At 43.1% G+C, this 14,730-nt stretch overlaps 1 protein-coding gene and 1 non-coding gene across 4 annotated transcripts in view; both read right to left on the reverse strand.

Annotated features, from left to right (window-relative positions):
• On the reverse strand, nucleotides 1–72 carry Trnaa-agc. Its single transcript has one exon. It is a non-coding gene; the product is annotated as a tRNA-Ala (tRNA).
• A 5,858-nt stretch (nucleotides 73–5,930) lies between these two features.
• The window catches only part of LOC107141957 (argonaute RISC component 1), a 37,462-nt gene continuing 28,662 nt past the window's right edge, over nucleotides 5,931–14,730 (reverse strand). For 2 of the 3 annotated variants that reach the window (XM_048815761.1, XM_015485274.2), the window contains exons 15-19: nucleotides 14,346–14,540; nucleotides 12,315–12,449; nucleotides 11,599–11,700; nucleotides 10,933–11,132; nucleotides 5,931–10,686 (exon numbers count right to left, since the gene is read on the reverse strand). In XM_048815761.1, the coding sequence (XP_048671718.1) occupies nucleotides 10,578–10,686; nucleotides 10,933–11,132; nucleotides 11,599–11,700; nucleotides 12,315–12,449; nucleotides 14,346–14,540 (741 nt within the window). In that variant the 3' untranslated portion in view covers nucleotides 5,931–10,577. Of the gene's footprint in view, nucleotides 10,687–10,932; nucleotides 11,133–11,598; nucleotides 11,701–11,969; nucleotides 12,094–12,314; nucleotides 12,450–14,345; nucleotides 14,541–14,730 lie in introns of those variants that run through there. The other variant, XM_048815763.1, reaches the window with a different exon arrangement.

Genomic DNA, 14,730 nt, shown 5'->3' on the forward strand with positions numbered 1-14,730 from the left:
ATGTGGTGCTGAGGATTGAACTCAGGGCCTCGCGCATGCTAGGCGAGCGCTCTACCGCTGAGCCACAACCCAGCCCTGTTTCAGCTTATTTTAAAAAATCAAAATTATTTCTCAAAAAGGAAAAAGAGAAAAAAATCATCCTAGTTATGCGCGCGCGCACACACACACACACACACACACACAGTGGGATTTGGGATTAGTCACTTGATTCTTTGGGCTTCAGTTTTCTCACCTGAAAAACTGAAAGAACAGCATGTCCCTTTCAAAGTCATAAGGTTAGGGAATGTACATAAAGCAGAGAAACCCCTCCTTCAAGGTTAATGAATAACAAAAGAATTCACTATATAGTTACAATCCTAAAGCTCTTAATAGGTTCACCTATCTATAATAAATGCTTAATAATTGGAGGGGACTCTAAACCACATCTGACTTGGATTGTTTCACTTTCTTCTTCCTTCACATCCCTATCCCTGAGACTGAAAATACGCTCCCCAATTATAAAATATCAAATTAAATGTCACCACATGAAACACCACATTTTGAAAGTCATTTTCAGTCCTTGGCTGTACAAAATCCAAATCTTGGTAGCAGAATCTAACAGGGTAAACACCAACTCTTGTGCAAGGGCCTATCATACCCTTAACTCCTGATTCATATAGATCTCTAAATGAATACTGCCTTATTTACCTTCTCCCAGAAAAGACATGGTGGTGAACTCTCAAAGTGGGGTACTTGTCCTTTTTTTGGACATTGATGGGGCAGAATTTTGATTCTGATTCAATGTCTCTGATGCCTAGGCTACTTCTGCTTTCCAGAATCCCACCTCTTCAGAGTAAGTCCATGTGAAAGGCTCATGAATTATAACATCATGAAGTGGGAAGACAAAAAGGTTTGGATCAGCCTGCCAAAGGCAAAGTTCAACAGTTTCTCCCCCAGCACTATGCCCTGATTTTGGATAAGTCATTCTCAACTGAGTCTGCTCATAAGGGAACAGAGAAAGATCTTTGAGTTTCTTCTTAACTGCCATTGCCTCAGTGCCTAAAACAGTGCCAGTGCCTGGCACACAACAGCATTTAGTAAATATTTGTAGTTGGGTGGATGAGTAAATGAATGGGCTTCAAGGATAGAGCTCAGGAAGCAAGCTAAAATTCTGGTCTTATTCTGATGGTTCTGATGTGTTCTCATAAGGAAAAACTATAAAATGATACAAAAATCTCAGGTGCAGAGAAGTCAATGCCCTCTGAATGTTGAGTGCCTCTGCAGTCACCCAATGCAAAAATTTCTTACAATATGATACAAAAAGCACAAACCAGAAAACTTTAAAAAGGCAATAAACTGAGCTTTAAATTAATAAACTAGACATGAAAAGTGAAAACTTCAGCTCTTCAAAATGAAAAGGCAAGCCACAGATTGGGAGAAAATATTTGCAAAACATATATCCAACAACAAAAAGTTATCTAGAATACAGCTAAATAAGACAACCCAATTTTTTAAAGGGTAAAAGATGAGAATAATTTTAACGAAGAGATCAGGATAGCAAATAAGCACATGAGAAAATGTGGTCATCAGGGAAAGGCATGAGATATCAGCTACCCAGGGCACTGAGGAGAGAGTGTGCCCAGCTGCCTACTTTAACAAGCGTCAAGGTCCCAAGTCCAGCAAGCCCATCTCCTTCCTTGCTACCACTATTATTTTACTCCACTCAGCATTTTCATACTCCTAGGCTTCCTGTGTTTGATAAGAAATATCACTGTATAAAGATAGCATCCACCAGCATTTTCTGCAAGGCAGAAAGAAAGCAACTCTGTACTTCAGCAAACACACAATAAAACACAGCTTTAAGATAGACAGCTAAGGTTGAAGGCCCTCTTCTACTCAATGTGAATGAACTTTGAGAAAGTCACTCAAGAGATTCAAGTTCCTCATCTATAAAAGGCAGAGTAACATAAAAAGCAGATGCTCCTTGATGCCTAATAACCTTATCCCTTCTTTCTTGCTAGTAGACACGATTAGTCTTCCTAGCCTTCCACATGATTCAAAGGGTAACTCCTGATTACTTTAAGCTACTCATGAAGGATGATCTTATTTGCTTTGCCAATGACAGAATAGGAGTAAGATGATGAGCGATTTCTAGTAAATAAAGACAGGAGACTGATCTGCTAGACATTACTGTGAAAGATTTTTCTTGCTTTGGAAATGCGACACTGGTGACAGTTTGTCCCTCTTCTGGTAGACACTGTTTGGCTAGTAGTTCCTTCTTGGAATTATAGTAGCCATCTTGGGACCACAAGTATGAGGATAAATCGACACAAAAGGTTGCAGAGCAAAAAGACTGCAATCTGGTTATATGGTGTTAATTACTCACTTTGTTAACCAAACTTTGAGGACTTAAATAAGGACTTCCTGTCATGTGAAATGGTTTCCTGATCTGTACCAATTTAATCAGAACTTTGTAATGTGATTAAAGGTAATTGATAAACTATTTGATTGCTAAGAAGATGCAGTTCCATAACAGATACTGTTTAAACAAATACTTCTAAGTAATCAAGACGTTTTTTTTTTTGCAGCTCACTCCCATTAGCAGCTCATAGACATTTTCCAAAAACCTGGTCAGAGACAGACACAGGAGAGCACGCCTATAATCCCAGCTACTGGGAAGGATGACACAGGAGGTTCACAAGTTCAAGGTCAGTTTGAAATCTCAAAATAAAAAAAAATGAAAAGTGCTGGGAAACATACCTCAGGGTTAAAGCACCCAAATTTGATCCCCATTGCTGGGGAGGGGGGAACTGGTTGGGAACTTCCACCCCACCCCCACCCCCACCCCCACCCCCGCCTTCTCCCCCCTCCTTCTGGTAAGAATCTTAACTTTTATTTATTTTTATGTGGTGCTGAGGATGAAACCCAGTGCCTCACACCAGCTAGGCAAACTCCCTACCCCCGTTTTAAGAGGAAATCTCCCTGCCTCTGGAAGATGGGGATGATAGCCTAAGGGCTTACATCCTAGAAAGGGCTCTCAACATTACTTTGCCCAAAAAGACATTGATAAGAAGATGGTGGTGACAATGTTGTCGAAGACTTGTCTATGAACAGTATGTTCCTGCAGGGAAACCACAAAGGCCTAAAAATCCTTGCTATGGTGTCCTGGAAAAAGCAGGTGTGATGCATAAGTGGGGGATTTCTAAATGCGCCTTATTCCCCAGCAACTCCATCTTCCCAGCTCCTTCCTCCACAACCTTGCTGCTTTGAAAGACTTCTTCTGTCATGCTGAGTATACCTTTGAAGACAGCAAGCTTTCCTCAGCATATAGACATGAGCAATAAATGGAAAGCTAGAAGCAAAAAGGTAGAGCTAACTTTCCAATTCAACAATACTTTCTATTTAAAGCAGTAAACACCTTAGCCTGGGGATGGATCAGATTCAGAACTTTAAACATCTCCTTGCACTATAATCCTTTCCTTTAGCCCCCAAGCCCTAACTGCCATGAGATTCTGGGGCATAAGCCAAGCCAAGAAACATCCAGTAATATCCAGGTTCACTCTGCCCCAAAGCATCTGCTAGACAAGAATGGAGCTGCATAATATCTTGTCAACTAATAGGGCAGAAGTAAGGCTATTCAATCAATGCTGAAAAAGGATGTCCAGGGGTGCAGGGACAAGACTTCACTCAAAACCTTAGGCCCTAGGACCAGACAGTACAGGCCCTGGGCTCCCAGTTTCTTTGAGAAGTAACTAATAGACAAACACGGAAGCCCTTTCAAAATCACTCATTTCTAAAACTGATGTTTACAGCAAACTTTTGTCATAATGTTCATCCTACCCACCCCACCTGGGCTGGGGATCCCACTAGAGGCCTCATGTATTCTAGGCAAGTACTCTTCCACTAAGCTATACTACCAGTTAAGATCATAAATTTATTTTATTTATTTTTAAAATATTTTTTAGTTGTTGATGGACCTTTATTTTTATATATGTGGTGCTGAGAATCGAACCCAGTGCCTCACACATACTAGGCAAGCACTATTCCACTGAGCTACAACTCCAGCCCCTTTTGTTTTATTTCAACTGGGAAAAATCTACTTCATGTTCCAATTTGCTCTTCTAAAACAGCATGGGTCTTACTGGCTCTTTCCCAAGGGAATCTGGCAGGTGGCAGCCACAGGTTAGCGCTGCAATTTGAAAAGTCACAGCACTGGGCCTCCAGAGGAATGCTAGGCCCATTAAACACATACCGGCTGCCAGTGATGATTTCTTACAGGGCTTTGTGCCAGAATCCTTCCCTGAACCAACTTCCTTCCCCCAGTGTACAAATATAACAATGCTCCAGCAGTACCAGGGAGAAATGCCAGAACTAACATGCTTGGTAACTGTACTCCAGCTTAAGGTACAAAGCCACAGAACCTCCAAAGTTGGGGCAAAAGTGGGAAAAGATGATAATCTGGTGAAGTTTCTGCTTACCTGAAGATTCAGGAATGCTGCCTCAGAAATGCTGCTCCATCCTGCAATACTCAGTATCACTTCTTGACCCCAGTCCCATATTCATGAACCACAGATTACTAATTCATTTTACTTCCATTCTCAAATGTTGGTATATGCTATGACACTCATGACAAAAATTAACAGAATGTAGTTTCTACTCCTAGAAATTCATAGGTTCTGGATAAGAAAAGTCATGAAAATAAACACAGCAAGTTAAGTGCTATCTAGTGCACCAGTACATCATCTAAGATGCTGCTTGAAAACAAACAAAAACAAAAATTTATTCTTTTACAAGTATCTCCTAAGGCCTTAATAGGAGAAAGTTGGAGGTGGTAGTGGTGTTGGTTGTGGTGAATAACATAGAAGACCTAGTCTTACTTTTTTCCCCCAATGTTCATTTTTGAGAATTACTGGAGAATGATAAGTAAGTAATATTGTTGTTAAAATCTCAAACAAGATAAAGAGTAGGCAGTAAAATAAGGAGAAAAAAAATACTCCCTTTCTGTAGTTCATGTTGTTAATCATTTCTTGGACCATCTTCTCTCTTTTCTCCAACCTTGTTAAACCAGTCCCCGCACCCCCCCAGAGACATCTACTAGTGATTTGATTTGACTGTTACCTTAGGTTCTGTTTCTCCTATCCCTTAAAAGGAATTTCCTAGGGTGGTTCACTGTTTTTCTCAACTTTTTCTCAGCTATCATCATGCCTTTGGTTTTAACTACCATTTATACACGTATGACTCCAATATCTATAACTGTGTTTTGTAGTTCTACCTGGCATCAAAACTATATTTACTGGAAGCTTGAACTTCATTGCTTCACAAGTGCCTCAAAACTCAGTTTATTCAAAGCTACTTATCTTTCATCACAACATCCCATTTTTATTAGAACATCACAACATACTCATATGTTCCTACTAGAAACCTGTGCACCGGCCTCTACTCCTCTACCCCTTTTATCAGCCAGGGAGTCTGACTAATTCTATTTCTTATCTTCAATCTGCCTTTTCTTCTCTATCTCTGTTGATACACAGCCTTGTTCTAGTCCCTTAATATTCTTTCTCCTGTACCAGGGGACTTTGTAGCTAATCACATCTACTGAACTTGATGCTCCTTAAGGAAGTCCTCTGTTACTCATTTTTGTGTTTTTAATTTTTGTGCAGTGCTGGGAATCGATCTCAGGGCCTCGTGCTTGCTAGGCAGGTGCTCTGCCACTCAGCTACATTTCTAGCCCATTTTCCTTGTTCTTGAATTGTGCCCGCCTTTTCTCCCACAATACTGCTGTCACAGTGCTTTTCATGTTTACTGAATGAATACTTGGAGGCCCTGTGAAGTATGATTGCATAACAATCTATTAGTTCATCCTAAAAACTATCAGAGATGTAATTAATCCCAAAGTTGTTTTTTTTTTTGGGGGGGGGGGTTGAGGGAAAAAAAAGAGAGAGAGACTGCACTTTAGAAATAGAAGCCACTGTTGTCTTTATAAAACACAGAATTGTGCTGCTGCTGTTGCTTGCTTCTGAAGGAACTGTACAATACAGCTGCTGGGATAATTTCACAATGGACTGGACAAGGTACAGCTCAAAGCAGGACACAAACACAAATCTCAAAGGGAAACAAACGCAAACAAGTACACAGCTGTGGGGCTCCAGGGACACTTCCCCATCCATGCTGGACTTGAGAGGGATAAAAAGTTTAGAAACTAAAGTGAAACCCAGAGTAGTCACACATGCCCACCACATGGCTGCTAAGTGCAACATCACACACCAATCAGGTTGGACTGTGTGTACAGGAAAGTCATTTCATTTTTCCTTATTGCTACTACACCAGGGGACTCAGTGCATTTGGACACATTGTCTTTACTTGCACAATTCTTGGAGAGTTTCCCATTTTCCTTTTTAAAGTAGGAAATCTGCCTTCCCCACATCATTGTTTTGTTTTGAGCCCATTCCTTCCACTCCCTTTCTTGGGCTCCCAAACAGCAGCCAGAGGTTCTACGTCAGGAGTAGAGTAAGGGGAGAGCACCAACCCAGCCTCTCTCCCGGCCAAGGGAGGAGGCAAGTCCTAGTAAGTGGAGGGAAAGAGAAAACCAGAGAATTCCCTCCTCCCCAGTCTGCTTAGAAGGCCTAGAGGGAAGAGTGCCCTGCATATCCCTGCCATGATCAGACTTGAAGAAGAAAGGCTTCCCAGCTACCATCCTGGATCTGCCCAAACCCAGTAAATAAATAAAAATTACTTTCCCCAACATTGTTTCCAAAACTGCCTTTTGGCTAGTTTGAGATGACTTCTCTACCCTGAAAAGGAAGGAGCTTCCATCCTTTTTTGTCACACAGAATGCCAGGTCTAGCCTTGCAGATACCACATCAGCAAGGTAAGAAAACAGTGTCTTCTTGGCTGTTTATCATGTGTGCAGTCTTATTCACATCATTCTGGACAAAAAAAAAAAAAGAAAAGAAAAGAAACTATCCAAAAACACTGCTTCTCAGCCAAAGAGGACACCACAGAGGAGCTATCTCACAGGTGGGGACTAGGAGCTTTTTAGGGAGGTTTCAAACTTCTAGGTACCCTCTTTAGCCTTATTCTAAGTGTTCCCAGCAACAATAGCCCCAGGTTTAACCCCAGAAGGCAACAGTAGCACCTCGACACCAAAGGGTCGTGTTGGACTGGACAAAGAGCACTGCTTTCCTTTCTCATCTTTAATCCAAACTCTCTCCATTCTCTTCCAAACACTCCCTTCTTCCTCTGTATCTATCTTCTAACCCTCCAACCCTGAATACCCAAATAGCTCAACCCTGGAATATCCTCAACAAAGGGAAGTCTCAGGTAAAGAGAAAAGGAAGCAGAACCAGAAAATATGAGAGAAACCAGATCCAAGGAGTGGATAAATATGGAAATGACAGAAACCCTCCTGATTTCATGCCAGTTGGGCAGACCTACTGCTCTGCCCTAGTGTAAGCTTGAGGATAGTCCAACCCAGGGTTAATACCACTGGGTGTGGGGAGCAGGTTCTTGGTCTTCTGCAGACAAGGGGATAAGCCTAACTTTGTCAACTAACAGTGGGATCACTGCAGCCATGCAGAGAATTCATCATCACATAGGCAGGCAGGCAGGCAGGCTGGCCAGGAAGCAAGCTGAGTGAACAGAAAAAAGGAAGAGGAAGCCAAGGAAAGTGAGAATAGGAAAAGGCAGGCAAAACAGTGGAACAAAGGGAGTTAGAGGCCTGTCTAAGAGGATGAGTCTAACCAGGGCCCTCTCAGTGCTTCCTTGGAGCCTGGTAAGAAGCACTACTTAAACCAAGCTTTGGCTTGCTTGCAACACCACTTCTTACTGTGCGTGTAACACCCTTCGAACAAGAATAATCAACATTGTCAAGGGTATTTTTCAAGTCTCAAACATATTTTTCCATTACATTAGGCAAGAAGTAATTTTCTTATCATTGCCCAAACTGCTTCTCTTGCTTTTATTTCTTCAAAGGCATGTGCAATGCCAAAGGACCAAATATGCCTTTCAAGCCCCAGCTTAAAACACAACTGGAGAGAGTGAGGCAGAGATAGAGAAGGAGAGAGTACAAACTTGCTCCTGCAAGTAGGGCCTGCCACCTGTTCCCTATGGACATTTGCAAATGCTGGTGAATGACTAGACCCTCCAGGAATAGTGCCCTTATCACAGCCCCAAAATGTACCCAAATAGAGAACATGCAGAGCCCACTGTCCTAGGAGAGCTCCCTCCCTAAAGGGTGACAGAACATGAAGTAGACTGTATGTGAAGGCGATGGACAGGGCAGATGGAGTGTTGGCATCACTCTCTTTAGGCACTTGTGTAAGGAATGTAGGCTCTCCAGTAAGCTGCCTCCTCCCAGAGCCCTCCATTCTGTTTTTCAGCTGGGCTTGTGCCCATGGGGCACCCCATACTGTAGCCAGCAGGAAAAAAATACAGGAGGAGTTACTCAACAGTCCTGTTGCTTTCTCCATAATGAATGTTTGTGCTACGTTTTATGAAGTTGTTGAACAATGTAGCCAACCAGAACAGAACCTGGGATAAATTGTTTTGCATAGCAAATCTGGGTCTGCACAAGGGCTGCCTTGGAAAGAAAAGGGTAGCTCTAACTCCACAGACCAGGATTCAGACCCTCCTTCTCCCAGCTGGTCTCCAAGCCTGGGCTAGATCTAAGGTACCATGGCTTCATAACCAGAGGGGGATACCCAAGCCCAAGCTCTTCAAAAAGAGGAATTTCCCCACTGAAGTTGAAACTCCTCAGGACACGGGGGGGGGGACGGACGGGGGGGGCAGCAGCCAAGGAAAGAGGGGACCTTGCTTCAAGGTCAGCATAAGAACCCCCTTCGTTTCCAGTCTTGCAAGAGAGCCAAACCCCACCCCATATCTCAAGACAAAAAAAAAAAAAAAGAAAGAAAGAGAAAGAAAAAGAAAAAGGAAAAACCATGCCACCCACTCACATGCCCTAGTGGGAAACCAGGAAAAATTCCTTTGTGTAAACAGAAGCATTAGGGAGCAGCAAAATTCCCAGCCTGTCCACAGGACATGCTAGAATCTGGGATGAGTCAAAGGACAGTCCAGTCCAAAGGAAGGGAAGATGCATTTGCAGGAAAGAGTGCAGGACAGTGCAGAGAAGGGAGCCTGCAGCAAGAAAAAGGTATTTTCTGCACAGAGGAAGGATAGAGCCCGAGCTCCACCTTGGGGAGACCACCACCCCTTACCTAGCCAGGCCAGAAGACAAGTCAGGTACACAGTTCCTTCTGATGGCTCAATGTTTCCGGGATGTAAACTCATCAGGCATGGGAGCGATTTCCAGATTTTGGCAATAGACTCAAGTTGTGGTATAAAAATAACATTTAGTTTTCTTTTTCTTATTTTAAACCTAAGGATCTTCTGTTATAAGACACCCCATTTAAGAAATATTGAAACACAAGAAACTTGACCATCAGGGGGAAAAAAAAGAAGCCAAGAGTGAGAAATGCTATGAAAGTAACTCTAGACCAGGGCAGGGTGGCAGGTATGGGGAAAAAAGAGGCAAAAGTGGAAAGGCCAAGGGCCAGTCATCTCAGCAGCTCCGAGACTTGTCATGTCTGAAAGTGCAAATGTCAATGGATTTTAACCATCTTGAGGTTGTAATCTTTTCCAAAGCTCAATGAATGTGGAAGTCAATTCCTTTAAATGCAAAATAGCTGGCATTCTGGCTGGAGGCTTGTTGTGTTCAGGATATTTCTTCCCCACCTACCTCCTCTCCCACCCCCACCCCATCCCCCAAAGAAAGGTACAAAAGGTTGCAGTTCTGCAGCATTACCATTACAGGGAAGGCACTGGTTACCCACCAGCAGGCGGAAGGAAGACAGGGTCGTGTCACTTCAGAGCTAAGTGCCATAGTGCCTTAAGTGTTGCTAGGAGGGCTGGATGACTGTCAGGAAGGAGGCGTAGGGTGGGGTAGAAAATGTGGAGAGGAATAAGGGTGGTGGGTGGGGGTGGCAGCTGGGGAGGAGCAACCAAAACTATTAGCATTAAAAATCTTCCTACAAACTGGATTCTGAACCCATGAAAACATCTAGTATCCTAAAATATTGATCTGGGTCTGGTTTCATTTTTCTTTTTAGACAAATCTAGACCTTTTTTGATTAAGGCTCCTAAAAAAAAAAATCCTTCCCTCCTCCCACCCACTTTCTCAAGCCCTTTACTTTTCCAACTAAAGTAGCAAACCCAAACCTACCAGCTTTTGTCCGCAGGGCTGCAGAGCTGACCTTACCAAGCTGTCAAGCATGAGTCTTTAGTTAGCACTGTGAGTCACATGAGACACCTGTGTGTATGGTGGGCACCAGTGCTGCCCCTCTTGGTCCAGTGGGGTCAGGGCCAGATGTGACGAGATGAGGTGAGGGGTGGGGAGCATGAGGTTAATATCAGAGATTCTGGCTGGTGGTCTGTCTTGCTGGCCCTATTCCCCACCGTTACACCCCCTCTGTAGAAAGAAACAAGGCCTCCTACACTCCTCCCTACCCCACCTCCCTCCTCCTTGCTTCCTCTGGATTTGGGCGGCACAGCTCCTGGGGCTTGGAAAGCTTTCTTCTATCCAGTGAGGTAACAGCGTTCTGCCTTCAAGCGAAGTACATGGTGCGCAGAGTATCCTGGTGAACCTGCACGGCTTTGGCCAGGGCCTGGGGGTCCCGCCCATTGCTCTGCCCCGATATGTGGCTCCCCTCTCCACTGAAAAGGAAAAAAATGAAAGAAGTTCTTTCTGGTAAACTGAGCTACTGCTAATTCCCTCACCCATTCCTCGTGATGGTATGCCAATATCCATGCCAACATTAAGAGAAAACCCCAATCCGGCACTGGGCAGATGGGCTCAAGGACACCAAATTGAGTAGCATCCACTTCCTTCTACCCAAGGAAAGTTAGGAGAGTCTGAACAGGCTGAAGCAAAAAGGAAGCCAGGCTGATCCCAGGCCTCACCTGTCATGCTCCTTGTCCACCAGGTGGTATCGTGCCCGGAAAGCCACTAGGCGGGCATAGTAGGCTGGTGCTGGGATAGAGACGGAACGTGTGCATCGTACATAAGTGTGGCACAGCTGGTATGTCAATATCTGAAGCTCATCCGCTGTGAAACGGTTGTCATCCCAAAGGACATAGTAATGGGATGGTCGGCTGGTACCCTAGGAAGATAAGAAGGTGAGGGGTCCTAGGTTGGGCAGAGAGGTTGGCTGATAATAAAGACAGAATCACTACTAAGAATATGGCTAGGCTGGATGACCCACCCATGAACAGAGACAGAAAACCACCAGTGTCATAAAGCAAACTTTTATGGGCAATTTGCAAGTATACTCAGGGTTTATTAAGAAGGCAATCCTGGAGCTGCGGTTGTTGCTCAATGGGAGAACGCTTGACTAGCATGTGTGAGGCACTGGGTTCAATCCTCAGCACCACATAAAAATAAATAAAAAATTTTTTAAAAAATTACTGTATCCATCTACAAAAAGAAAAAAGAAAATAAAAAAAAAAAAAAAAGAAAGAAATCCTGATTTGAATACCACTCAGTTGATAACTCACATATTCTAGAGGCAGTAGGAATCACCAACTAATCTTTGACCCAGTGGAAACCCCAGGGCATAACCCAGCTACCTGGATGCCTGCATGGCTGCACAGATAGAAGTCAAACTCAAATGGGTGGGTGATGTTGGTGTCCACAGTGGTCCCAGCTGGGATGTTACCACTCTTCCCAATCTGTGTAGAGAGAAACACAACCAAGATCCCAAGACCTGCTTGGCTCTAACAAAGGCCTTGGCTGAATTCTACTCTGACTCCACCAGAACCCCAAAAGCAAGACAGAAATTACTGTTCCCAGAGGATACTAGGTCTTAAAATAATAGGCTTCTAAAATCAAACAGAATTGTGTTCACGTCCTGATTTTGCCATTTATTACCTGTGTAATCTTAGCTTTTTAAGATTTTTAACCTTTCTGAGGTTAAACTGGAGATAATAATAGTACCTACCTCACAGGGTTGCTGTGAGGAAGACGCCTTGTACAGTATCTGGCACATAGGAGAAGTTCAATAAATGGTTGTTCCCTTTCCTTTCTCTGGGAGTTGTTCTATATATGGGGTCTAGGCCAGGGAGCTAGGAGGAGGGAGAGGAAGTATAAGGGAAGGAGGGGAGAAGGAGGACACTAAAGGAAAAAGGTGGTACAGATGGACCACAAGAGTCAGGGGGAAGGAATGAGCCAGGGAGATGCACAGGACAAGGACTAAATTCCCAGATTTCATCTCAAGGGCTTCTTCCTTATCAAGACAAGGGAGACAGGATAAGGGTATGAGTGGTCTCCTCAATTCCTCACTCACTCGCTCATTCTTGTCAGCACAAAAAAGGCGGGTGTGATGGCGTTTCTGCACCACAATATAAGTGATCCCAGGCTGGTAGTCCTTTTCCAGTTTGATGCAGGCATCGCGAATGGCCAGTAGCTCATAGTGGAGGATCTAGGCACAGGGTGAGGAGGGAGACAAAGATACACAACTCCTCTTGAGTTCATATGCTTTCCTGAATTAAAAGACTGTCATCTATAATAGGGCTTTTTGCTCAGCCTCCCTTTATAAACAGATGCTTATCAATTAAGAGATAATAGGCTTTTCCTGCCAAAAATCAGCCTTATACTCAGTTCACCTGATATGTTTCAATAACACCTTGACTAGGAAGAGAGTACCCTCCTGGTTCCCAAGCATAAAGAGACCCAACATCAAGACACAAAATCAAAGTTCACAGAGCAATCACTAAAATCCCAATGTTCAAAGTTAGGTCAACTTCAGGATCAAGAAGATACTGGGAATTCCCCTGTGAGCTCCAAGAGTAGATAGGGTTTGGACCACCAGAGAAAAGCAGACATACAAGTTCCTGAATAGGTGCAGGGGGAATAGATGAATCCAATCCCATAAAGATGTAAGATTATAAGAAAATGAATGAGCTAATGAAGTCATCACAGTGTAAAAATCATAGACAATAGTTACCTGTGATCATAGACGTCAGAAATAGGAAGTGAAAACTATATGGAAGGGGTTGGGAGTATAACTCAGTGGTAGAGCACAAGCTTAGTATGCCCAAGGTCTTTGATCCAATCCCCAACAGCAACCCCCCAACACACATACATGTACACTACACACACATGACTGTACAGTAGAAAAGGAAAGACCTTGGAAACAACTAGAACTAGGCTTAAACCCAAGCTTCATATAGTTGTATCACCTTCAGCAAGTTATATAACCCTTCTAAATCTCACTTTCACTATATCCATTAATGTTACTAATAAGAATTACAAAGCCATTGTGAAGACTAAGAAGTTAAATAAAAGCCTAAAAAGCAGTATGGATTAATAACTGCTGATAATTTTGCTAATCAGTTGAATCTTAACTCATAGCTTTGTGAAGCTACTAGAGATTTCTGAATACAGAAGTGATATGATAAGTTTGTCTGGCATTTAGGAAATAATGGATGACTTGGAGAAATTGAGTGCAATGTTTAAGAGAATGGACTTCAGAATAAGAACAATGTGTCCGAATCCCAATACTACTTATCAGCTTGAGTGACAATGAAGACTCATTTAACATTTCCAAACCTGTTTCCTCATATGTCAAATGGCAATGATAAAATTATTATTTCTCCTTGGCAACTATAAGCATTAAATAGAACATACTTAAAGTGCTACAGCACAGTTCACAGCATAAGATGTGCCCAATAAACTATAGTCATAATACTATCAAATGGTAGTTAAGGGCTGGGGATATAATTCAGTGGTAGAGCACTTGCATACCATGTACAAAGCCCTGGGTTTGATCCTCAATAACACATATGCACACACACAAAGGTAATTAAGAAAACAGTATACTAGTCTAAACAATAGAATATGAGGGTTGGCAGTGAGAATAAATAGGAGTAACATTATGAAAAAAGGTCAACAATATGGTTCTCAAGTGTGGTCTCTAGTCCAGTAGCAAAATCCAGGAACCTGTCAGTTTGACAGATTCTAGGATTGCATCCTAGACTCATTGAAACAGAAATTGCAAGGGTAGAGCCACAAACTGTTTAAACAGTTCCTCCAGGTTACGTTGATATATTTGAGAATCATTGGTCTGAGGGAGGGAGGGAGAGGAATGAAAAAGACTGATCTAAAGCAGTCTCCAATATGAACCAACCAGTAAACAGGCATCAAGGGCTTTCTGTTGTAAGAAGAAAAGTCTATAGATGCTTAATACTCACCTTTCAGTTGTGATCCTTGCCTATAAGCCTACCCCATTTAGAGAAGCTCCTGAAGAACTGGCACATCTCCCAGAGCCAACAGCTTAGAAAAGCACCTAGCCCTCTGGCCTCAACATGGGCCCTACCTGGGGAAGCTGGCCTTCTGGGACCCCATCTCGATAGAAGATGATGCGCGTCGGCTTAAAGCGGGTGGACTTGTAGAATTGGATGAGCAGCTCACGCACCATGTAGGACAAGTCTTCAATGATCTCCTGCCGTGGTCGCTGTACCCGCACAGTAGCACAGTATCGGCTGGGGTGGGCATCCATACTGCCTACTACCTGACAATCAAAAAGAAAGGATCAGCCACCAATATATCACCTTCCCTGTCAGAATGTGGGTTTGAGGAAAGGCTTTTTAGCGAAAAAACTGTGCAACCAAATGAGCAGGGTCTTGGATTCAAAAAGTCTGTTCTACTGTACTTTCAGAATTTACTTAATCCTTCTGATAAGAATACTTGCTTTCAATGGT

This window comes from Marmota marmota, unplaced genomic scaffold (assembly GCF_001458135.2).
Source record: "Marmota marmota marmota unplaced genomic scaffold, marMar, whole genome shotgun sequence".
NCBI lineage: Eukaryota > Metazoa > Chordata > Mammalia > Rodentia > Sciuridae > Marmota > Marmota marmota.